The 25270-nt window shown below is 46.2% G+C and overlaps 1 protein-coding gene and 1 long non-coding RNA gene across 2 annotated transcripts in view; both read right to left on the minus strand.

Moving 5' to 3' along the window:
* Positions 1–3853, minus strand: part of LOC122470705 — a 39380-nt gene extending 35527 nt beyond the window's left edge. Inside the window, exon 1 of the long non-coding RNA XR_006293977.1 lies at positions 3735–3853. This is a non-coding gene — a long non-coding RNA (uncharacterized LOC122470705). The remainder of the gene's footprint in view (positions 1–3734) is intronic.
* A 12323-nt stretch (positions 3854–16176) lies between these two features.
* On the minus strand, positions 16177–16671 carry LOC122470047 (40S ribosomal protein S24-like). Its single transcript, XM_043557190.1, is given in 1 exon segment — positions 16177–16671. A coding segment is annotated over 1 exon segment (393 nt). The 5' UTR covers positions 16570–16671.
* Between the last annotated feature and the right edge of the window lie 8599 nt (positions 16672–25270).

Below are 25270 nucleotides of genomic sequence, written 5' to 3' on the forward strand. Positions count from 1 at the left end.
AATCAATGCCACGTGGCTTTTACTGTCAACTCAAGAAAAATAAAAAAGGTAATAGTCCACCTGTAAATGGACCCACGCAGTTCAATCCCATCTAGTACCTGTATTTACCTTACTTACATGTTTCTCCTGTGTCCCTGAAATGATGCAATGAAAGCTAGGTCAAATGCAAAGACACAGTCTATATTTTAAGCGATGAACACAGAACTTAGGCCATTTATGTACAAGAGAAAGAGGCCCCCTTCTCCCTTTTTCAGAGAGTCTCCTTGGAAATGTCTTACTCTAACCCTTTGAAATAAAACCTCCAGAGTCCAAATAAAGCTCAACGGTCAGCTTTTAAAATGTACAAATGTCTGTGTGTTCTTGGTTTCATTCCTTTTGAAATTTCAAAAGCCGTTACCTAGGAAGATAATGTTGTAACCTAGGTGTCCATCCTAGAACATAATCTTTTTTTTCTCTTGGAGAGATAAGAAAAGGCTACTGGATGGAAATAGTTAGCTCTGCCATCAGGAAACAAATGATTGCAGATCTAATCCTAATGATATGTGCAAAGTAACATGTTTTGGGAGGTGGGGAGTGAAAAAAAAATCCTCTGTTGAATATTAATTTCTAATCTCTGGAGTCTGAGGCTCTGATAGAAACAGTGAGAAATCAAGGAAGACTTATTTTCCCTTATTTCTCTTTCTTCCCTTTTCCCCTTCCCCATTTACATTACAATTGTCTTAGCTGGTCCACAACGAGGACCACATCAGAAAATGCAGTAATTTTTGTTTCAACCAAACATAATTTAGAAAAGTCCAGGGAAAAAAAAAGAAGATCTATTATATATTTACTCCTTTTCTTTCTTTTTTTTTTTTTTTTTTTTTTAATTTTTTTTCAACGTTTATTTATTTTTGGGACAGAGAGAGACAGAGCATGAATGGGGGAGGGGCAGAGAGAGAGGGAGACACAGAATCGGAAACAGGCTCCAGGCTCTGAGCCATCAGCCCAGAGCCCGACGCGGGGCTCAAACTCGCCAACCGCGAGATCGTGACCTGGCTGAAGCCGGACGCTTAACCGACTGCGCCACCCAGGCGCCCCTATTTACTCCTTTTCTGTCCTTCTTGCTGAGGTTCTAAGATTCTTTCGTGTTTTGGTAATGGCTCACCTACATCCAATTCACGCATTTCAAGTGTACGACTCAGTATTTTTCACATATTCGCAGAGGTGTGCCACCATCACAGTCATCAGTTTTAGAACATTTTCATCACCCCAAAAAGAAACCACATACTCTTTAGCTCTCACCCTCCACGTCGTGGGCAACCACAAAACTACTTTCTCTCTGGGCAGATTTGCCTATTTTGGAGATTTCATATAAATGGAATCTTGAAATATATAATGTTTTCTGACTGGCTTCTTTCGCTTAGCATAATATTTTCTAGGTTCATCCCTGTTGTAGCACGTGTCAGTACTTCATTCCTTTACATTCCCAGGCAATATTAATAATATTCCATCGGGTGGATATACCATATTCGATTTACCTATTCATCAGTTAATGGACATTCGGGTTGTTTCCACTTTTCAGCTATTACGAGCAACGCTGCCAGCAACATTTACGTACAAATTTCTGTTGGAAGTAGGCTTTCATTTTTCTTGGGGACAGGACTACGTGTGAACCTGCTGGCTCACACGGTAACTCGAGGTTTAAATCTTTAAGGACGTGCCTAAAGGTCTTCCAAAGCAGCAGTACCATTCTACATTCCCACCAGCACTATGAGGGCTCCCATTTCCGCACATCCTCACCAACACCTGTTATTGTCCGTCTTTTCCATAATAACCATCCTAGTGAGTGTGGAGTAGATCTCCTTGTGGCTTGGCTTTGCATTTTTCTGGTGACCAATGGTGCGCGCATTCTTTAGCTCTGGTTGTTGGTCATTGTTTTATCTTCTTTGGAGAAATATCTATGCAGATACTCTGCCCATTCTTAACTTTTTTTTCCCCCAACTGATTGACTTGGTAGAGTTCTTTATTAGAGATGCAAGACCCTTATCATATGCGTGACTTGAGAAACCCTTCTCCATTATGTGGGCTATCTTTTCACTTTATGGTATTTTTTGAAGTACAAATGTTTAAAATTTTTACGAGATCCAAATTATCCATTTTTTCTTTGGTTCTTGTGCTTAGGGTGTTCTATTTAAGGAAGCACTGCCAAATCCAAGGTCACAAAGATGTGCTCCCATGTTTTCTTCTAAGAGTTTTATAGTTTCAGCTGTCACATTTAGGTCTTCTATCTTTCTTAATGTTTGTGTATAATATGTTAGGGGTTAAGATTCCTTCTTTTATCATTTCCTTTGTTAAGAGTTTCCTTTAGCCATTCTTTCAAAATAGCTCTACTGGCAATGACTGTTTTAGTTTTACTTTTTTTTTTTTTTAAGTTTATATGTAGTTTAAGTATATATAGAGAGAACAAGAACCAGCAGGGGAGGGGCAGAGAGAGATGGGGACAGAGGATCCAAAGCAGGCTCTGTGCTGACAGCAGAGTGCCCAATGCGGGGGCTCGAACTCACTGTGAGATCATGAACTGAGCCAAAGACGGACCCTTAACCAACTGAGCCACCCAGGTGCCTCTGTTTTAGTTTTTCTTCAGTTGAGAAGGTCTTGATTTGCCCTCCATTCCTCAAGGACGTTTTCATGGAATATAAAATTGTGCATTGACAGACCTTTTCTTTCAGCTCTTGAAAAATGTTGTGCCACTTCCTCTGGCTTTTATAATTTCTTATGAGGAATCTACCATAATTTGGATTATTTTCCCTTTACAGGTAAGATGTCATTTTTCTTATTGCTAAGATATTTTTTGTCTTTCCTTTGCAGAATTTTTATTCTGTATCTCAGTGTGGCTTTCTTGGGCTGATCCTGTTGGGGATTTGTTCAGCTTCTTGAGTCTGTTGGCTTGTAACTTTTGTCAAATTTGGGACATTTTCAGCCATTATTTTTTTGAACACTTTCTCAGCCGCACACTTTTCTTCTCATCTCCTTCTGAGGCTTCAGTAATACAAATATTAAATCCTACCACTCCCTGTGGCTCTGTTTTATTTTTTTTTTAAACTGTTTCTTCTCTATAGCTCAGATTGGGTAATTTTCTATTTTTTTATTGCTTATATGGTTTTTACTTTTTTATATGGATATATAATTTATGATGATCTAGGTTTTATATTTAAGGTTATATAACTTATATGTATATTATAGTAATTATTATTATTTGCCTATAAACTTCGGGACCCCCTCCATCCCACTCAAATAATAAATGTGAGCATTAGACACCCACTGCCCATTCAGGCCACTTGTATCACCTCTAAAAAGCTTCACCCTCCCACCTGCTCCCACCTGCCCTCACCCTCCCACCTGCTCCCACACCTGCTCAAACTCGGAAACCACGCCAAAGCAATTTTGCCACAACCATGTTAACGAGATGACCCCTTAACCTGGCATCTCAGAGCAAGAAGCTATGTACAGGACAGCACCAAGGGACAACTGGTCAACCAGACATTTTGACACCTCTATCCAAACCCTTCAGAACGGAATGTGGTTCATGCCACCTACCAAGCAAGCAAAAATCTTCAAAACTGCTCCTGACCCAACAGAGTCACATGGGACTGCAGCTGTCCCGGGGACCCAGCAAGGACTGAGGGACAGGTTCTGTACCAACAGAAGTGCAAGGGTAGTAACATCCAAAGCCCCACTTGAGGAGAGAATCTCACCTGTGGGTCCTGGGGGTCTCTTTCGCCTTCCAGGATGCCCAGGGCCCCCAGAGGCCAAAGCCCCAGGATACCAGCACAAGCTCCAGGGGCTCCAGGGGCTCCAGGGGCTCCAGGGGCTCCAGGGGCTCCAGGGGCTCCAGGGGCTCCAGGGGCTCCAGGGGCTCCAGGGGCTCCAGGGGCTCCAGGGGCTCCAGGGGCTCCAGGCTTACATCGGCAAGGTCAAAAGCAGGAGCAAACTGAACGCGCAGAGGAACCAAAGGCGAGTCCACTTGATAATATCCGGTGCTGCCAGATTTGGCCACCTCCCACCAGCCAACCGTAGCCAATCTCCTTCTCTACAGAACAAGCTGGTTCCCGAGGGGAAAAAACAGCCCTTAACTCCCAGAACCCAATCCATACTAATGAATACACCAGTAACAGCTGGTCCTCAGATGCCTTGGGATATCTGTCCCGAGCACTGCTATCCAGAAAGAGCTAGGGTTTAGTCACTGTAGTGCACTTTACGAAGGTTTTAGAAAAAAAAACATGACCTGGGCTGAAGTCTGACGCTCAACTGACTGAGCCACCCAGGCACCCTGTAATATTTTAGCTTTAAAGTTTCCATTTGGGTCTTCTTTAAGTCTTCGATGTCTTTGGTGGGACTTCCTATTTATTTGCTGAGAATTTTTAGATCGTTTGTTTCAAGCATGTTCATAATTGCCATTGTAGTAACAGCTGCTCTAACGTGCTCGTCAGATCCTTCCAAAATCTGTGTTGTGGAAGGGCTGCTATCTGTTAATTATCTTTTCTCATTCAAGGTATGAGTGGTTTTCATTTCAGCCATTTTGGGTTATGAGCCTCTGGATCTTAATGAAATTTTCTGTTTCACACGCGGCCTCTGTCCGTGTGCGAGGGGTGGGGAGAGGAGGCGAGCGCCATCTGCTGCCGACAGAGAAGGATAGAAGTTTCCTCCTTCTGCTTCCCTTGACGCGGGGGGAGGGGGGAAGGGCACAGGTGTGGGCGGGGTGGAAGTGTAGGCTCCTCACTAGGGTTTCCTTAACCTGGGGGTTGGGGCCCCTTGTTACCGTGGGGCAAGGATAGAAATCTGGACTCTAGACTCCCCATTTGGACACACGGGCTGGTGGCAGCCAGTTTTCCTGTGGTGTTTGCCTGGAGTAGAAGAGGTTGTTGTTGTTGTTGTTTGAGAGAGAGAAGACAGAGAAAGCATGAGCAGGGGAGGGGCGGAGAGCGAGGGGGACAGAGGATACGAAGCGGGCTCTGCGCTGACAGCAGCGAGCCCCAAGCAGGCCTCGAACTCACACCACCAGAGCCGGAAGTCAAACGCTTAACCGACCCAGGTGCCCCAACAGTTGTTTGTTTTCTGTTTTGCAGGCTGCCTCTTTCCTGGTCCTTCAGCTGGAGGGAGCAGCCTTTCCTTGAGGCTTTTTTTTGGTCCGCGCCCGCTGGCCTATGTGCGACTCCGGGTTTTAGGCTTCTCTCACACCCGTTCTAGAGGCGTATAAAGCAAAAACAGTAACAAAAAGAAAAAGCAGAATTCAACGTCATCCCCCTCCTGAGATCCCGAGTCTCTAGCTGCCCTGCCTTCTCTCCCCCTTTTAGTGGTTTCTCATTTGAGTTTTATGTTTAATGCCCGATGTTCTTAGGGTGTACTTAGCAGGCCACATGGGGAGACGTGTGTTTATTCTCTGTTTCATCTGGAACCAGAAACGCCATTTTCCGTTAACATTTTTAAACGTTTTGCTGCTCCTGAAGGTGGGAGGTGTGAACACATAATACCGAGCCTCCTTCTACGAACCACAACAGCACACGTATTGCTGTGCTTGGTTTACAAAGGGGCTTTACCGTTACCCTCTGTAGCGGTTTTCTAAGGCTGCTGTGACAGATTACCAAAACCTTGGTGGTTTAAAACAACACAGATGTGGGGCGCCTGGGTGGCTCAGTCGGTTGGGCGGCCGACTTTGGCTCAGGTCATGATCTCGAGGTCCGTGAGTTTGAGCCCCGCGTCCGGCTCTATGCTGACAGCTCGGAGCCTGGAGCCTGTTTCAGATTCTGTGTCTCCCTCTCTCTGACCCTCCCCCATTCATGCTCTGTCTCTCCATGTCTCAAAAATAAATAAAACGTTAAAAAATTTTAAAAAAAAAACAACAACACAGATGTATTATCCTGCAGTTCCATCAGCTGGAAGTCTGACATGCGCTAAAATCAGTGTGTTCCTTTCTGTAGTATTTAGGAGAGAATCTGTCCCCGGCCTTTCTCCACCTTCCAGAGGCAGCCCACATTCCCTGGTTCACGGCCTCCTTCCTCTGTCTTCAAAGCCATAGCAGGTCAATTTCTCATAGTTGATGATTCTGACTCCTCTTCTGCTTCCCTTTTACTTAAGGATTCTTGTGACTGTAGTGGGTCCACCTGGATAATACAGGGTAAGCTACCTATGTGAATGTCAGCTGATTAGCAACCCTAATTCCGTCCGAAACAATCTTAATTCCGATTTACCACGAAACCTAACGTACTCACGGGTTCCTGGGATTAGCATAGGGACATCATGGAGGGCCATGATTCTGCCTCCCCCACCATCTGACTTCATGCAGGCGACGAGCACCCTGACCCCAGGGCTGTCACTTCTAGTGAGAATAACAAGGAGTCCCCACCAGAACTCTGGAAAGCCAGCACCACTACTGTTGTAACCCTTTACAGAGAGAAAAATTGAGGTCCCAGAAGATTAGGTATTTTGTCCTGGGTCACAAGACTCTTGCTTATGGGGTGTCTCAGAGCAGGATCAAGACTGCAAGGTCAGATGTCAAAAGCAGGCATATTTCCAGTCAGAGGAGCCCCCTGTGTGTCGACAGCCTCTTCTGTGCCAGAAAAAGCCCATTTTTAGAGCCAGACAGGGCTAGATTGAAATGTGGCCATGAAAAATCAAAAAGACCCCTGCCTTCTGGAACCTGTGGGGATAGTCTAGCCATGCCTAAGACAGCTCACAGCTAGGGTCACAGTCTCAGGTCTCCCTGTCCTCTGCATCCCAGAAAGAGGGTGGTCATGGTGGGGGATGGTAGTAGGATGGGGTGCCGCAGCGACCCCTCCCCGCCTCTCCCAGGGTCCCGGGTCCTAGAGACTAGCCCAGGATGTGATGTGCCCCTTGCTCGAGGCAGGGCTGCATGCAGGCTGGCTCTGTGCTCAGTAAGAGAAAGGGCACCCAGGGGAGGCAACTCTAACTCAGCCACCCTTCCGGGGCCACATGCCCACCTCAGATCACGCCAGCTTTTAGGGGCCCAAGTGGTAACTGCACATGGATGAAAGCCCACAGCCCGGGACAACTTGTGTAGCAGGCACCGGCCAGGCACCTTGGCTCCATGATCCCTCTTCCTTTCATCTGGGTTCCCCTCTGCTGGTCTCTGCAAAGCAGAGTCTCCAGGGGGTCCGGGAGGTGCCCGGTGGGTCCCAGGGGCTTAGACACCCCAGGAGAACCTCCCCTTGCAATGGAGCCCTTGTCACGCCCCCCCCCCCCCCCAGAGTTGTCTTTGGAGGAAGCCTAATGCAGACTTCCCAAAGTGTGCCCCATGGACGTGTTAGAAATCACGTGCTCAGGCCCTACCCCAGACCTGATGGAACACAAACTCTGCGGTTGACTCTGGCGGACCACTTCCAGCAAAAAATAAACCTATGACGTTAATAGATATAAAATGAGCATGTGTTAAACATTGTATTTAACTCAATATTAATGAAGAAACCTGGAGGATGTTACAATCAATTCAAAAGAGAATCCAAAGAACAGACACATTTGTATACGTCAGGAATATCAGGGGCGCCTGGGTGGCTGGGTCAGTTAAGGCATCCGACTTCAGCTCAGGTCATGATCTCGTGGTTTGTGGGTTCGAGCCCCACGTTGGGCTCTGTGCTGACAGCTCAGAGCCTGGAGCCTGCTTTGGATTCTGTGTCTCCCTCTCTCTTCCTCTCCCCCACTCGACTCTGTCTCTCTCTCTCAAAAATAAATAAACATTAAAAAAAAATTTTTAAATACATCAGGAACTTGGATCCAAAACTGGCTTTTCCACAGGGGAGAAGGATTGTCTTTACAGCAGAGAGAATTCATTTGCATGGCTGTGGACAAAAATTATTTTGCACTGTCAGTCATGCACAACTTATAATTATGTTTTCAATTTATTTATTTATTTACTTACTTATTTATTATTTGTTTATTTTGAGAGAGAGCAAGAGAACAAGTGGGTGAAGTGCAGGGAGAATGGGAAGGAGAGAATCCCAAGCAGGCTTATGCTGTCAGCAGAGGACCTGATGTAAGGCTCCATCTTATGAACCGCAAGATCATGACCTGAGCCGAAATCAAGAGTCAGATGCTTAACTGACTCAGCCACCCAGGCACTTCTACAATTTATAACTATAAAACAGCACTTTGGCAATAAAAGGCCAGAATCAGATAACCCCAAGGGTGTGATCTAAACAATTCATAATTTCCATTAAAACATATGTTTCCCCCTACATTTGAGAACCCCCAGCTGAAAGGACCCAAAAGAATTTGGTCACACCACAGCCTGGACTGCTGGGGATATCTCAGGGAGGCCCAGGGCTCCTAGTTAACCCTGGACACCCCAGCCCCATCACTCTTCCCGAGGACTGGAAGAGGTCCAGGCAGCCCCTGCCGTCACCAACCCCTCCCCCCCCCCACCGGAGTACTGCATGTTGCTTGTTACTTTGACAAAAACCTTGGATTTCTGTGCTTGGATTATTTTGGCTCATAGTAACCCACCTATGAATGTTTCTGAACCCACTGGGAATACACGATTTACGTGATGGGAGTCTGAAATAATTTGCCTCTAAAAGGAATGAATTTGCCAGGGAATACCAGCTTTCATTACGGACAGATATTGCCAGACATTGGATTCTAGTCAATTCTTTAGAGCTAATATCTACTGAAATGACTAGAATGGCTTCTAAAATGTCAAGAAGTGACGGTTTTACGGGTTTGCACCTATTTTTAGCAGCGGCAAGCGAGGCACCTGTGCTGCCGGGGGAGGAGCTGTGCAGCCCACAGGAGCCGCAGCCACCTGTGACCTCTGCCCCCAAGTTCCAGCCCACGGTGTGATATTGTGTTCGCCTTTTCTCAGTCTGACCTGACGCCCCTCGGCACTGACTGAGGTGGGCAGGTGCTGGGGTATGAGGGCCCGGGTACGGTCCGTGTGCAGAAATGGTCATCTGTGAGCCAGAGGAGGGCAAGCAGATGGGACAGGTCATTCCAGGATCAAACAATGTACCCCCAAGAGCAGCGAGAACTTCTCAGAGCAGAAAGCATGTCCAAAAAGCAACCACGAAGTTGTTCCTCAAGAATTGTGTTTAGGGGCACCCAGGTGGCTCAGTTGGTTAAGAATCGGACTCTTGATTTTGGCTCAGGTCATGATCTCACCGTTTGTGAGATCAAGCCCCACCTCGGAGTCTGCTTGGGAGTCTCTCTCTCCCTCTCTCTCTCTCTGCCCCTCCCCAGCTCGAGAGTGTGCATGTGTTCTCTCTCTCTCCTTCTCTCACTCTCAAAATAAAGAAATAAACATTAAAAAAAAGAGAAATGTGTTTAATCAATCCTGATGGCATTTTCTATGCTCTTTTTTTTTAATGTTTGTTTATTTTTGAGAGAGACAGAGACAGAGAGAGACAAAGAGAGACAGAGTGTGAGCAGGAGAGGGGCAGAGAGAGAGAGGGAGACACAGTACTTGAAGTGGGTTCCAGGCTCCACACTATGAGCACAGAGCCCAACATGGGGCTCTGACTCACGAATCTCCAGATCATGACCTGAGCCGAAGTTGGACACTTAACCTTAACCGACTGAGCTACCCCAGCGCCCCACTGTTCTCTGCTTTAATGAAAGTTGGACTCCCCACCTCCCTAGGGGAGGAGGTTTCATCTGGGCTTAAAAATGAGTAGCTGATCCAGGCTCCTGGGGAGGTCTGGATGGATCAGGCCCCGTGCAGCCTGTGCACAGGCCCCCTGGGAGCATGCACTTAGGGCCAGAGGAGTCAGATCTGGAGCACAGAGGAGGATGGGCAGAAAAGACGGTGCCCCTGGAGAAGCCAAGAAAGTGAAGGCAAGGAGGCACAACCCCTTCAAGCATTCATTTGTTTAGGAAGCATACACTGAGCGCCTACTACATGCTAGGCTAAAATGGAAACCGTTTATCCAGGAGTTTCCCAGTCGGGGTTGTCTGCAATCTTAAAAGGTGTTCTGTGGGAAATGGATACTGATCACACAGTTGTGTGAAGCTCTGGGTTAGACAAATTTAGACAAATTTAGACAATTCTCTCTCGTTTCCCTGTGTTCTCACCGGAGGTGACTCTGCCAGGGATGTAAGAGAAAAGTGGCAGAGCCTGTGAGCAGAGCCCTCTGCGGGAAATACTGATGGACGCAATGGGCAAGCTTGTCCCGGCCAGCCTCCTCCTCGGAAAACAAGGACTCTGAGCCTCCAGGGAGGTTGAGAGGCAGGAGGCTGTTTGGAGAGCAGAAAATCGAGGATGATGAAGGAGCTGGCCAAAGCAGCCTCCCCATCCAGGTCCCTCTTCTTCGAGGTGCTCCCTGAGGAGCACAGGGGATTTCCAAGCAGACAGGCTGGCCCCGTCACTTCCCCAAGTCAGTGGCCCCAGAGTGAGTCTCAAGGCTCCCTCTGGCGTAGGAGGCCACAGTGTTGGAAAGAATGACATAGAGCCTTAGCTCTGGGCCTCTTCCTCCCGCCAGCCCTGATGGTCCTCTGGAGCTTGCTAGGAGAGCACCGGGCAGCCTGGCTCACTACAGCCTGCATGAGGGTGGCAAACACCAGCAGGTCCCATGTTGGGACTCCCTGATCCTTAGGGTCTCCAAAGGATGTGGGCAATGTCTACTTCCACTTTTGAGTCCAGCTCTGACCGTCAGGCCCTGGTTCCAGCCTGGTTGTGACCTCCTTTCTGCCACTTGCCCCTTGTCTCCTCCACTTTGCACACACCCTCTGACAGGTAGACCCACCTCCTGGCCGGCAGCCAGTTACCACTGGGCCCCAGCACTTGTGGAGACAACGAGCAAAGAACAGCAGGCAAGGGCCACACCTCATCCTTAGGAATGTTGGAGCCCAACGCCATGGTGGGCACAGAGCACATTCTCCCTGCAAGTCTGCTGACTCACTGGCTGACCTTAGCAATGAGCAGACGTATGTGGATGCTGCCCTCATATTCTCATTGTCTAAAAGGGGAAACTGGTATGGATTAAACAACTGCAAACGATTAAGTTAACAAATACATCGAAGGACCAAGAGAAGAAAATACCAAATTCTGTGGAGGCCACCATCCAAGCTCAGCAGGTAGGGAGCAGTCAGACAGGCTTCCTGCGGGAAGTGAGATTTAAGCTGAGACCCGAAGAATGAGAATGAGTTGGCAAGGTGAAGAGCAGAAGAGAGAACCTTCCAGGTGGAGGGAACAGCATGAACGGGGCCCTGAAGCCCAGCTCTGGCCCGAAACCTGCATGTGGACCAGTGAAGGCGGTGGTGTGGGCCGTGAAGGCCTGATCAGCAATGTGACGCCAGCTGGTTTCACCAGAGAATCCTTACTGAGAGCATCTGCATCAGTGACACAACTGTCCCACCAGCAGCAGCGATTTGTTCCCACAGTTTGCTGCCCCACAGAGGGTTCCTGTAATCTGCCAACCCAGAGTCTTCCCGCAGCAGACCAGATGGCCAGCCCGTCGGCGACAGCTCAGTCAGTAAACAAGTGACAAGGTTCATCAAGGGGAGTCTCGACCAGTGAGATAAGGACTGTCATGAGTTCTGCTCCGAGTGATAGACCCTGGTCACTTTCTGTTCTATGGAGGTGGTGCATTGGTATATAGATGCCATCAATTTAGCTAAACTGCCAGAGAACAGGCCCAGGAATTTAGGGGAATCTTCATGAATCGAGGACCCCATTAAGTCAGCAGCTTGCTTTAGGGTCTGTGGTGGGGGCCCTGTTTCCCAAAAGACGCGTTGCTGTCACTTCCTTATGTATACTAGACATTCGGTAAGGCCAGGCCCACTGGCTTTTGAGTTGCTGTTCCTATGGAACAGAGAGGTCTGTTGGGCTCTTCTCACCTTGCTAGTCATTGAGTCTGAGCTGACCAACCCCAAAATGGGGATGTCAGGTCAAAGTGTTACAAGGCACCCAGGGGTCAAGCATGCGGTTTCAACAAGAGCTTGCTCCTAACCTCCTCAAATAAAACAAGCAAACAGTATACTGGGGGGCTTGTCCACCAGGTGGCACTGTTACACTAGGAAATGCCCTTGGGTAATCGGGCAGCCATTAAACCTGATGAACACAGATTTCTCTTTCTATTGCTGGAATTCTGTATTTTTCTGCTGGAGCACCAGGGATGGTTTAGGGAGGAAAGAGGAAAGGGGAAAGTTGCAGTCTACATGACCACTCGTATGTTTGTACATGCTGCAGTTCCGGATGGGAGAATCCCTTCTGGCACTTAGGGGAGGGAAAGTGCAGGCACAGAACACATGGATTCTTACTATCCTTCAGCAGGGGGAGCCACAAGGGTACAGCCAATGGCCCACAGGGCCCCACCCACAAGGCCACTTAGGCTTTCCTTCCCTACCTTTCCTTCACCAAAACTCCATCAAATGAATTTAGGAGTCTTTGCATGAGAACATGGATCAAGGAGTCTAACATGCATACGAGTCAGGGACTGCAAAGTCCTTAATACCAGGAGACCAGGCTATCCTCTGGCTAGGAGCTCAGGAAGCACAGGGAGTGGTGGAGGCTAGCCCAGGAAGACAGTGGAAGCAAAGCAAAGGAAACAAGTCAGCTTCTTTTCTCCCTTCCTTTAGGGTCTATACCTGAGCATGGGCACTTCTTCCTCCCAGTTTCTGGTGCCTGTGCCCTGGGGCTTCTCCCCCTCACTGGCCACCACATTCCAACCTGCAGCTGTTGGTGCTTTGGGCACCCATGCCAAGTGCTGAGAAGTGGCCAGGTAAAAAAGTAGTCAGGGTTTACAGTTTGGGCACACACAGTAGGAGATGTAGGAGAACAGATGCTCAAGCAGGACCGTCTTCCCCAACACTTAAGATAATGTCAAAACTAAGGGCACCTGAGTGGCTCGGTCCATTAAGCAACTGACATTGGCTCAGGTCATGATCTCATGGTTGGTGAGTTCACGCCCTGTGGGGGCTCTGTGCTGACAGCTCAGAGCCTGGAGCCTGCTTCAGATTCTGTGTCTCCCTCTCTCTCTGCCCTTCCCATGCTCACACTCTGTCTCTCTCTCTCTCAAAAATAAATAAACATTTTAAAAAAATGTCAAATATATATTAGATAACTTAAAATGGAATACTAAAAACACACACAAAAAGTTTAACCCAAAGATAGGAAAGGAGAAACAAAAATGAAAAATAGAGGGAATAAGTAGAAAAAAATAATAAAATAGGAGGTCTAGATCCAAATATATTGGTAATTACATTAAATGTAAATGAAGTAAACACACGAATAAAAAAGATTGACAGCATGGAGTTTTTAAAAAGTGATCCGGGGCGTCTGGGTGGCGCAGTCGGTTAGGCGTCTGACTTCAGCCAGGTCACGATCTCGCGGTCCGTGAGTTCGAGCCCCGCGTCGGGCTCTGGGCTGATGGCTCAGAGCCTGGAGCCTGTTTCCGATTCTGTGTCTCCCTCTCTCTCTGCCCCTCCCCCGTTCATGCTCTGTCTCTCTCTGTCCCAAAAATAAATAAAAAACGTTGAAAAATAAAAAAAATAAAAAGTGATCCAAGTACAGCCTGTGTAAAGAAACTCTTTAAATATTATGACATAGGTAGGATAAAAGAAAAAGTATTAAAAAAAAAACAACTATAACATGGAAGTCCCAAACAAAACAAAGCAAGGGGCAACCATATGAATATCAAAGTAAACTTCAGAGCAAAGAAAATTACAAGTTAAAGACAGACATTACTTAGTGATAGAAGAACCAATTCACCAAGAAGACATAACAATTCTAAATGTATGATACCCAAAAATAGCGTTTCAAAATATAAGAAGCAAAAATTGTCAGAGCAGAAAAGGAGTAGATGTATCCACCATTATACTTGGAAACTGCAACTGTCTTCTGTATGTCATATATAGAAATAAAAGACAGAAAATTAGCAAAGATAGAACAGAACAACACCACCAACTACCTTGAATTAATTGATATTTATAGAACACTCCACACAACAGCAGACTACACATTCTTTTCAAGTGCACATGGAACGTTTAACGAGACAGACCATACTGTGAGTCATAAATCAAACTTTAACAAATTTAAAAGAATTCAAATCATAGAAAATATGCTTTCTGACTACAATGGAATTAAACTATAAGTCAATAACAGGAGGATAACTGAAAATTCTCCAAACACTAGGAAAGAAATGACGTTTTTTCCGAAAGAAATCTCAAAGGAAATTAGAAAATATATTAAACTGAAAGAAAATTAATATATAACATATCAAAATTTGTGGGATGTAGCTAAAGTGGGAGATGAGTTTCCTGCATTAAGTGTTTATATTACAAAACAAGGAATGTCTCGAAGCAAACACCTGTGCTTCCCTACAAGAAACTGATGGGAGGAGGGGGCAAAATAAACCCAAAGCAAGTAGGAGGAAGAAAATAATGAAGAATGGTTATTAATAAAATTGGAAACAAAAAAAAAAAACAGAAAATCGATGAAACCAAAAAGTGGTTCTTTGAAAGACCGGTAAAATTGGTTTTCTCTAGTCAGACTAATAAACAGAAAAGGAAAGAAGACAGAAATTACCAAATCAGGAATGGAAAAGGAAAGGCAACTACAGATCTCATAGACATTAAAACAATAACATCTCTATGCAAATGAATGTGGCAAACTACATGAAATGGACCAAACTGTCCAAACCCACAAACTATCAAAACTCACACATCATAAAACAGGTAACTCTCAATTTTAAAACATTCTTGGGACACCTGGGTGGCTTAGTCGTTTAAGTGTCCAACTTCGGCTCAGGTCATGATGGCGTCCTTCATGAGTTAGAGCCCCGCATGGGGCTCTGTGCTGACAGCTCCCGAGCCGAGCCGGGAGCCTGCTTTGGATTCTGTGTCTCCCTCTCTCTGCCCCTCCCCTACTCACGCTCTCTGTCTCTCAAAAATAAATAAACATTAAAAAAATTTCTTAAACATTCTCATTGCCCCAAAAAGAAACCCTGTGTCCATTAGCAATCACTTCCTATTGCTCCCCAAAAGGCCAGCCTAAGGCCACCGTTAATTTATTTTCTGTCTCTATGGATTTGTCTATTCTGGACATTTCATATGAATGGAATCATATAACGTGTAGTCTTTGTGACTGGTTTCTTTCTCTTACCATAATATATTCAAGGTTCATCTATGTTGTAGCGTGGGTCAGTACTTCAGTTCTTTGTATGGCCAAATAATATTCTATTATATAGATATAGCATATTTGATGGATTAGTTATAGACATTTGGGTTATTTCCACTTTTTTTGGTTATTATGAATAACATACCTACAAACATTTGTATATAAGTTTTTGTGTGGACGTTTTCATTTCTCTTGGGCATATTAGTGAAATTGCTGGGTCATATGGTAACTGTATGTTTATATTTTTAAACATATTTGTTTATTTTTGAGGGAGAGAGCAAGGGAGGGGCAGAGACAGAGGGAGACACGGAATCCAAAGCAGGCTCCAGGCTCTGAGGGCTCAGAACAGAGCCCGCCATGGGGCTCGAACTCACGGACCTCAAGATCATGACTTGAGCTGAAGTCAGACACTCAACTGACTGAGCCACCCAGGTGCCCCACGTTTATTTTTTTTAGGAACTTCCAGACTTTTCCAAAGTAGCTGTACCATTGGCACTCCCACCAACAGTTGTTATTTTCTGTCTTTTTAAAAATTCTAGTCATCCTAATGAATGTGAAATAGCAGCTCATGATTTATATGTGCAGTTCCCTGATGGCTAATGATGTTAAGGCCTCTTTTCAACCGTTTATTGGCCATGTGTAATCTTCTTTGGGGAACTGTCTATTCAGATCCTTTGCCTATTTTAAAATTAGGTTGCCTTTTTATTATTGAATTGTAAGTGTTCCCTATATATTCTAGATTCGAGTCCTTTATCATATATGATTTGCAAAAATGTTCTTCTCTTCTGTAAGTTGTCTTTTTACTTTCTTGGTGGTGTCCTTTGAAGCACAAAACTAATTTTTACGAAGTTTGTTTTATCTTTTTTTTTTCTTTCATTGCTTGTGCTTTTGGTGTCGTATCTAAGAATGCTTGTTCTGATCAAGGTCATGCGTGTTTACATCTATATTTTTTCCTAAGACTTTTTTTTTTTCACATAAAAGTTCTTAGTTTATTAACTCTCTCCTGAAAAATTGGCACAGTCACTGCAGAGCCACTGCAGAATCTTTATTCCTTCTGTTGTCCAGTCTCCGGCTCACTTGTTCCCGGCATCAACCCTGTCTTCTGCAGTCCCCCTGACTTTCTTCATTCTGTTCTTGTGTTCCTTTTGCTGTTTTCTTGAGGTCTGTTTCTTCTCACACAGGCCATGTCTTGCAAGTCTATGTTTGGGTTCATTTTTCTTTGCATCATCCAAGGAATCATAAATCATGCCAAAGCCAGTTGTCTTGCCACCCCCAAAATGGGTTGTGAATCCAAATACAAAGATGGCATCTGGTGTGGTCTTGTACATCTTGGCTAGTTTTTCCCCCAAATATGTCTTAGGTGCTGCTGCCTTTCCAGGGTGAAGAACATCAATGACCACTTGTTTCCACTGAAGTAGTCAGTTGGTTATGAACTTCCTGGTCTAGAGAGTTACTGTGTCATTCATGATGGCAGCTGAGCTTCAAGCAGCCGGACAGGAAAAGAGAGCTTTCTAAGAGTTTTGTAGTTTGAGCTCTAACATTTAGGTCTAGGATACATTTGAGTTAACTTTTACATATGTATGTTTGAGGAAGTGTTCTTTCGTATATGAATATCAAGTTGCTGAAAAGACTTCTTTCCCCATTAAATTGTCTTGGCACCCTTGTTGAAAATCTATTGACTATAAATGTGAATACGAGTTTATTTTTGGACTCTCAATTCTGTTTCACTGGTCTGTATGTCTATTCTTATGCCAGTAGCATATTTTCCTGATACTGTAGCCTTTTTAAAAATTATTTATTTATTTATTTATTTATTTTGAGAGAGAGAGAGAGAGAGAGAGACAGAGAGTGCGTGCACGCACGAGCAAAGGAGGGGCAGAGAGAGAGGGAGAGAGAGAATCCCAAGCAGGAACCCAATGCGGGACTTGATCTCACAACGATGAGATCATGACCTGAGCCAATATCGAGACTCACATGTGTAACCAATTGAGCCACCCAAGTGCCCTGATACAGTAGCCTTGTAGGAAATTTGAAATGGGTAAGTGTGAATCCTCCACTTTCTTCTTTGTTTGGGCTATTGTAGGTCCCTTGCATTTTCATATGAATCTCAAGATCGGTTTATCAATTTTAGCCAAAAAGGCACTTGAAATTATACAGAGATTGTGCTGAACCTGTAGGTTACTTAGGGAGTATTGTCATCTTAAACATATTAAATCTTCTCCATTTATTTAGGTTTTCTTTAATTTCTTTCTATAATGTTTATAGTTTTCAGTGTTCAAGGCTTGTACTTCTTAAATTTATTCCTGTTTTATTTTTTTGATGCTATTGTAAATGTAATTATTTTCTTAATTTCACTTTTGGATTATTCATTCCAAGTATACACAAGTACCATTTTTTTCATATCTTGTATGCACAGTTTATATTTTGGTGTATTGATCTTGTATTCTGTAATTTTGCTGACCTCATTAATTAGTTCTGGATTTTAGTGCATTCCTAAATATTTCGTCTATTCAAGATTATGTTGTCTGCAAACAGAGATGGCTGGAGGGACGATCACATAAAATAGTGCACGTGTCTGGTACCGGGCAAGGTCTCCTTAGGTGACAGTTTCTCTCATGCTTCCTTGGTTAGGCACTATTCCCCTCCTGCTACCACAGCTGGGGGTCCCTTCCTCTGCAATCAGTCCTCTGAAGGCCACCGCTGCTTGGCTGAATTCCCAAGAGTTGAACTACATGTATGATCCCTGCCTGAACCAATTTATTCTAAGCCCTGAGCACCACTTTTAGCCCCCTCGTTGTCCCTGGCTCTGGCGCCTTCTTCCAGGCAGAAAAGCAATCCCAGACCCAAACTGTGCCTCCCCCCATGGTGTCCCCCAAACAGAGGAAGAACAGAAGTGGAGGTTTTCAACAGCCCTGCATTCCTTCTTCCCAAGGCCATCCACGCATGAGTCCTGAAGGGAGCGGGTCCTTTGGGGGGTGGGGGTAGGGTACTTAGAGAACAACCCATCTTAGCATAGGGTCCCTCAAACCAAATTCTGAATGGCTCCAAATAAACCAAAGTAAAAAGAGCGACATAAATGCTAATTTTATATTAAAATTATAATATCTATAAATTCTGCCCCATATCTATATTACATGCCCGAGCAGCAGTTTTCAAATACTCGACACATTTTTATTGCTTGCACACACGGGCTGGGCCATGGTCCTACCTTGAGGTACCCACGGGTTCAGTGATGGAGATGAGGTGAGCTGCGCGAGGTGGGCTTTGCCTGCTCCCTGACAGAGTCTACCTTAAACAAGGTAGTTCTTACATTGTTCTGGGAGTTTGAGGGGCTTTCAAGTACACAGTCCCCTCTTAGCTGAGGAGACAGGGCCGGGGGTAACCATGGGCTTTTGGATACACCTTGGGATCCCTGGCTGCTCCCAGGGTGGGCCCCCAGCCTTGATGGGGAGAAGCAGATGGTTTCACCCAGCACCAGGCCAGGCTCATCACCAAGCTCTGCCATAGCTGCCTGGTGCCCTAGTTACTCCTCTCCACACGCAGGGCGGGGGCTGGGCCAGTCCTCCCACAGAAGCCCGATGTCAACGACCACCCACTGCCTGTGCCCCCTGTTCCCAACCTCTGTCAAGTCAGGGCAATAAGGCCTCCTCCAGAGGGCCATCATGAGGATGAGGCTGGCACCTGGCACAGCGCAGGGTCTCCGTGAGGGTCTGTCAGCTCCCTGCCTCCTTCCTGTGTGGGGCAGAGGGTTTAGTGGTCAACACTGGCAGTTTACTCCCTCTGGGTCAGGTGCTGTGCTTGCCTCCTTCGGAGGAGTGTCTCAATTCAGTCCTTGGGTCAGGGCACCACACTGCTCCCTGGTCTGTGAGCAACCCCAGCTTCAGCTGCTCTGGAGCACGGTAGTCAGCAGGGCCAGCGGGGGACAATTCTAGGCACAAGCCCTAAGCCCTGCCTGATGGCCACCAAGCCGGGCTTCTGTGCTGCACAACCAGTCCCGGAGGGCGCAGGGGCATGAGTGCAGATTCCGCCCCAGCGGGAGCCCTGATCCCTCCTCCCACACATCTCCCACCCCCAGGTAATCACACAGCTGCACTCCACCAACACAGGATTTCTCGGAGATATTATTCCCCAAGTTGGGGGAAAAAAAAAAACCAACGCTATTATGAGCAGAGTCTGCTGAAAGAAGGGCTGAGAGCATTTCAGAGATGCATTGCCGTTAGTCGGTTTTATGGCACATTTGCATTTAAATAGATTCTTTAACTCTTTTTCTGAACTTAGCAATAATACAGCCTTAAAACGCTGACTAATAGGGTGACGTGTGCTTAATTTTCACTTTAATTTTCACTGATACATTGTCTTGTAGCCGTTCCAGCTCAGATGACACTTGCAAATGCAAGTTTTAAACTCTTTTGTTGTTGTTGTTGTTGTTGTTGTTGTTGTTGTTGTTCTTTTTGGTTAAAAATCAGACAGTTCCTGGACCTGTGTTACAGAAAAGGTGCTCGTCTTGTAGGCTGGTCCAGCTGTCCCAGGTCTGAGCTCTTCTTAGAAGTCAGCCTGTCGTTTTCTCCCAGCTCCTGACCTTGGAAAGCTGCGGCTTCCTGCAGGAGAGCTCTGCCAGACAAGGATCCCCATTCCCACAGCCAGACCTGCCCTCGCATCAGCCAGCAGCGCTGGGACCGGCTCGTACCCCCTCTCAAGAGCTGACGATTTAGTTTTTAGGAAATTTTCAAACCAGTTCCTCAACAATCATTATTAAAAACTAAATTATGTAAACTTACAAGCAAACAAAACATATTAAAATGAAGATAAAATATACTCAGAACTCGTTACTTCATTATTGTTTTATTACTGTGTCCTTGAGCTCATTCACAGCCGTGGTGGGAGGACTATGTAATGGGATGCAGTCAGGTTATGCTGGTGGCTTAAAATTGGCCCCAGTGGGAGCACTTACAAATCAGTCCCCCTTCTTTCCAAAGAGGCAGTTGCTAACCGTGTACCAGCACCCCACGGAGAGCACCTGATCCAGCCCTGAGTAACTGTGGGACTTCTTTCTGTCTTGTTTGTCAGCCTTGGGCTGGACGTCACCGGTGGCCTCCTCCTACAAAGGCCTCCGTGATTTCTCTTGATGTAGCCCAAAGTAGCAAACAAAAGCAGCTGAATGAGACTGCTAAGCGGTCTGTCCTGTTCCTTGCACACTCCCTCCCTCTCTCGACTCTGAGAAAACTCCCCACAGGGATCTCTACCCACTCCTCTACTTCAGCCTTGGACCCACATCTCCTAGGAGATATCTGGGGCCTCAGGCCCAGCAGCTGCTCTGATCCTGAGGGCATCCCAAGGTTCCGGCCTCCCACCCAGATGGCAGGAGGAGCATTTGTCTGATTTCTCTTCCCAGGTTTGCACCTCACCGGGCTCTTGCACCTCACCCCTCCTCTCTGCTAGGACCCATACTGGCTCCCTGCTGCCTGCCACAATCTTGACAACTTCCCTCTCTGGGTTTCAGAGATCCACCCCACCCAGAAGTCCAGTCACTATGCTTAGAATGGAGGCTCCAAGAGAGAGCATGAAGAACTGTTTTATATCTTAGTTGGTTAAAAAAAGGAACACTTGCCCATTCTGCCATGACTGAGGCAGAGCATTCTTTTTTTGTCAAAAAGAGAAGCAGTGAAATGGCCCCAGATGCCAATTCCCAGAGTTTTCTACTCCATGGCCTCCTATCCTCCACTTTTGCTCTCCTCTCCTCCTCTCTTCCCTTTTTTTTTCATTAAAATTTTTTTCAATGTTTATTTATTTTGAGAGACAGAGAGAGAGCACTCTCTCAGTGGAGGGAGGGCCAGAGAGAAAGATGGGGGAGGGTAGAGGCGTGGGGGGAGGGGCAGAGAGAAAGGAAGAGAGAGACAGAATCCCAAGCAGGCTCCATGTAGTCAGCTCGGGGCCCACTGTGGGCCTTGATCCCACAAACCACAAGATCATGACCTGAGCTGAAACCCAGAGTCAGATGCTTAACTGACTGAACCACCCATTGTCCCTTTTTAAAAAAATGTTAAATGTCCCTCCCTTTCTAAATCCTGCCCCTGCCCCAGGGCCCATACGAAGGCCACCACCACCTCCCAATCCCTTCCCGCCTTAGAAACAAAGCGTGGTAAGCGGGGATATTTAAAAGACAGTTAGGGCAGAGGCACCATATTGCTGCCATGGTTGAGAGTGGGAAGCCCATGATGCAGGACTTGCCCAAAAGCCATGTGACTTTCATCCACACCTTCGTCCAGGGCATAAAAGTTCTGAAAATTGGGATAGGGGGTTCCCCTTCACCTCAAATACAGAGAGGGGCTTAGCGGGGCACTTGAAGAGCTTGATTTGCATTCTCTGTGGTTTGGGGGACACCATGGATGTATGTGCAATGCCTGCTTGGAAAATGTGTGAGAGGCAGGTTAGCTCTGGTTTTCAGCACAGAGCTGAGCAGAGGTGGGGGATGAGATGCTTGCCCCCAGGGGGACATCAAGGAAGAGTGAGCTGGGTCTTAAAAGGATGGCCAGAATTAAGAAAAGCCTAGATCAGGGAGGGCATTGGAGGCAGGAGGAGCAGAGCATAAGTGCAGAGGCTTTAGCAGAAATGGTGTGTTGCAGACTCAGAAGTCCCAGGAGGTTGGCTGAAGTGCAGAGGGTCTTGTCAGCGAGAGCGAGAGGCATTGGAGAAGGCACATGGGGCCAAGTCAGAGCCCTGCCTTCTCAGCCAGCCTCTGTCCCTCCTGCTCTGTCTCCTGTGCCAGCTTCCCCACGGCCACTTTGTGTGTCCCCTAACCTCTCTAGATTTTAATCCCCGCTGTGCTGTGACAGCTGCCAGGCATTTTTGTGAGGTTAAAGAAAGTTACCTTGGAGCACTTGGATCCAAGTCCAGGGGGGCAGCAGTTCCCTCTGGACTGGGCTCAGTCAGTAGAATATGTGATGCTTGATCTTGGAGTCGGAGTTGTGAGTTCAAGCCGCACATTTGGTGTAGACATTACTTAAAAATAAAATCTTCAAAATAAAAAAAATAAAGAAAGTTAACCTTTAGTAGTTTTTTTTCTTGTTTTTGCTCATTTTCTATTGTGGAAAATTTCAAACATATACAAAAGTAGAGCTAATTAAATGATAAACCTTAAACCTCTATACACCTCCCTTTGTGCCAGTCCGGGTTCATCTTTACCCATCCCCCAGAAGAATATTTTAAAGCAATTTCCAGAATTCAAAACATTTCACCTGTACTTATTCTCATAGTACCTCTGAAAGATAAGGAATTTTTTATGTAAATATAATCCAAATAATCATATCTAAACCTTTTTGACAATTTCCTCATATCATCAAAATGCAGTCAATATTCATCTTTGCCTGGTTGTTTCATAAATGGTTTTATTTTTGTGGTGTGTTTAAGCTAGAATTCAAGTAAGGTCCACACTTTGCTATTGGTTGATAAAGCTCATAAATCTCTTTTAATGTATAACTTCCCTTCCAACTCTTATTTTGTTCTTGTAAAGTATTGGTTAAAGAATATGCTTCAGCTTTAGACATTCTTGCCATGGTCTCTGCTTCTGGTGAGATTCTCAGTTCCTCTTTGCTTTGTCTTTTCTGAGAGCCAGGTAGGGGAGAGGCTGGGAGTCTGGCTGTGATGTCATCATGCATTTAATGTCCCTGTTTTGGAGAATACACCTCTTCCTCAGCAGGGCCTGGTGCTCCTGCAACCACAGTGCCCATTGGCCAATCTCTCAGAGGTTTCCTGCCACCCCTGACTGCTGGCACTGGGGTGGGGCAGTGGGTGAGGCCCGGGACCTGTTGGTGTTCATCAGAGACCACTGGGAACACACTTGGGTTTACCATCTTATTGCATTGAGAGGGGCCGACCATGGAGAACTGTAGGTGTCTCAGTGAGTGTTAGGAAGGACTTAGGGTCTGGTTTAGACTTGAGCTGGGTGATACGAAGGAGAGCCCAGGGGGGCAGCAGTTCCCTCTGGACTGGGAGCACTGTGGCAAGGAGGAATAGTCCTGTGATGAGTTAATGCATTTCATCTAGGAGTTGCAGGACATGAAGTAGGCTAATGCTGTCATCAGAAGCCTCTGTCACTTGCCTTGGGAAGGGGGGGTGGTCCCTGGGCCATTCTTCAGGTTGGGGCAGTGTTCTGGTTGCTGTCACTGTTCAGGTATGGTCAGGGACTGTCCTGTTGTTATCTTCATCTATTACATCACAGAGTGGCCTTGTCTGATGGAGGCGTTCTGTGCAACTGCTTCTGTTGAACAGGAGAACATCATGGCCTGGTTGCAGGTTCCAGGCTAGCTCCCAGCTCTCAGGGTGTGTTTTCATCTTTCTGAGGCCCCAACTGCACCTGTGGTTTTGGTCCCTGAAGCCCCACTGCAAGCCTTCTGCACTCAGGGCCTGCGTGGCTGGCTTCTCAGCTTCCTGAGTTTGCTAGGCCGTTGATCACGCAGAGATCTGTCTCTCAATGCTCGTGGCCTTCTCTCTCTGCAGCAGTCTTCTGGCCTAGTCTCTTTACCTTTGGGGACTTATGCCTTAAAAAACAAAACAAAACAAAAAACCCAAAACTGTTTTTGTCCCTTGACAGTCATTGAGAGGACTTTCAGGAGAGAGCAGAGGCAGGTGACTACATCCCACAGCATACATGACTGGCAGTCCTTAGAGCTGTCATGTGGACCTGCCTCGTCAGAGAGCTGCTCCTCAGTGAAGCCCTGGGCTCGATGAGGGGATGCCCGGAACTTATGTCCAATACATCCCTTCCTTGAGAAACTGAGGGGGAATGCATGGACCAGAGGCTGCTATTGGAATCAAGAAGGTTCCAGTTCCCTTATTTAATGAGAACTGCACTTTTTCTGATGGCACTCCACTTCATCATCTGATTTTGCACTGAGGGCTGTATCATCACAGGGGAGTCTCGTGGATTCATTTGTTTTCCAAAGTGGATTCCCATGGCTGAGTAACTCTGTTTCTTCATATCTGGAGCAGTAGAAATATTTGCTTCTTAGAAACTGTCAAGGTAGCAAATGGACACTTTAACAAGAACCACACTTCTCATCTGTGAGACCTAGCATTTTTAATTAGCTAGCTGGGCAGCTACTTGTCTTCTTTAAGGTATAAATTATTAAACACCACAGTGGGGGAAACGTCCGTTTAATGCAATGACATGCTTATACCATTTATGTCTCAGTAACTTGGCTTCGCTCAGTTGTACTCTGTGGAGAAATAATGGCAATTGTATAAAAGAATCATCACTAGGAAGTGATCCCAGGGAGCCAAGAATGTTCTGCCACTGTCATAATTACACATCCCTGGTAATGTGTTAAAGGTGCAGGAAACATCTTTGGTGCTATCAAGAAGCAAGTCAGCTTTGAGGATGGAAAGTCTGATTCCAATTCTGCAAATCCCCAAATATTTAATGGGGCTCATGGAGAGGAAAGTGGGAGACTGCCAGTGCCAGAGCTGTACAAAATGGTCCGAGATGAAATCAATTTATAACCCCTTTTAAAAAGCTTGTTCTTCTCTATACAATCATATTTTTAAAGAGCCGTATTTGCGTGCTTTGCTACTGGAAGTGAATGTAACCTCTGAGTATAACATGAGGAGGGCACATCATTAGAAAGCAACCATTATTATTAATGGTGGGTCAATATTCACAATGGCACCACCTGCAGTGATTTATAGGGCAACCCTTGGGTGCCACGTGTGGTGCACATTTCATTTTCACAACAGCCCTATTTAGCCAGTGAGGAAAGAAAGCCAGAGAGGCCGATGATGTTACACAGTTAGGGAGCGATGACGCTCTGGCTCAAACCTGGGTCTGACTCAGCTCAGGGTCTCCTCCTCCCAGGAGCCTTCCCTGACCTCCACACACCCTCCATGTGGCACTTGAATCACACCCTGGGACCCAGGGCCTATGCGTCTGCCTCCCATGCTAGACTACAAGACCAGGCGGGGAACTTCTTCCTCATTTATTCCCAGCCCCGACCCAAAGCAGCCTCTGAATAAACTCCTCCAAAATGAACCCTATGTCAAGTCGTGCCCCTCTTTCCTTTGTGGCCAGGCATTGCCACCTCTCTGTCCTTGTGTGGTCTTCTGACTCATGCTCATGGGGACCTGGTGTGTGGACTCTGTGAAAGGGGCCATCTCTTACAGATATAAATAAAG

The sequence above is a fragment of the Prionailurus bengalensis genome, chromosome D3 (assembly GCF_016509475.1).
Source record: "Prionailurus bengalensis isolate Pbe53 chromosome D3, Fcat_Pben_1.1_paternal_pri, whole genome shotgun sequence".
Classification (NCBI taxonomy): domain Eukaryota; kingdom Metazoa; phylum Chordata; class Mammalia; order Carnivora; family Felidae; genus Prionailurus; species Prionailurus bengalensis.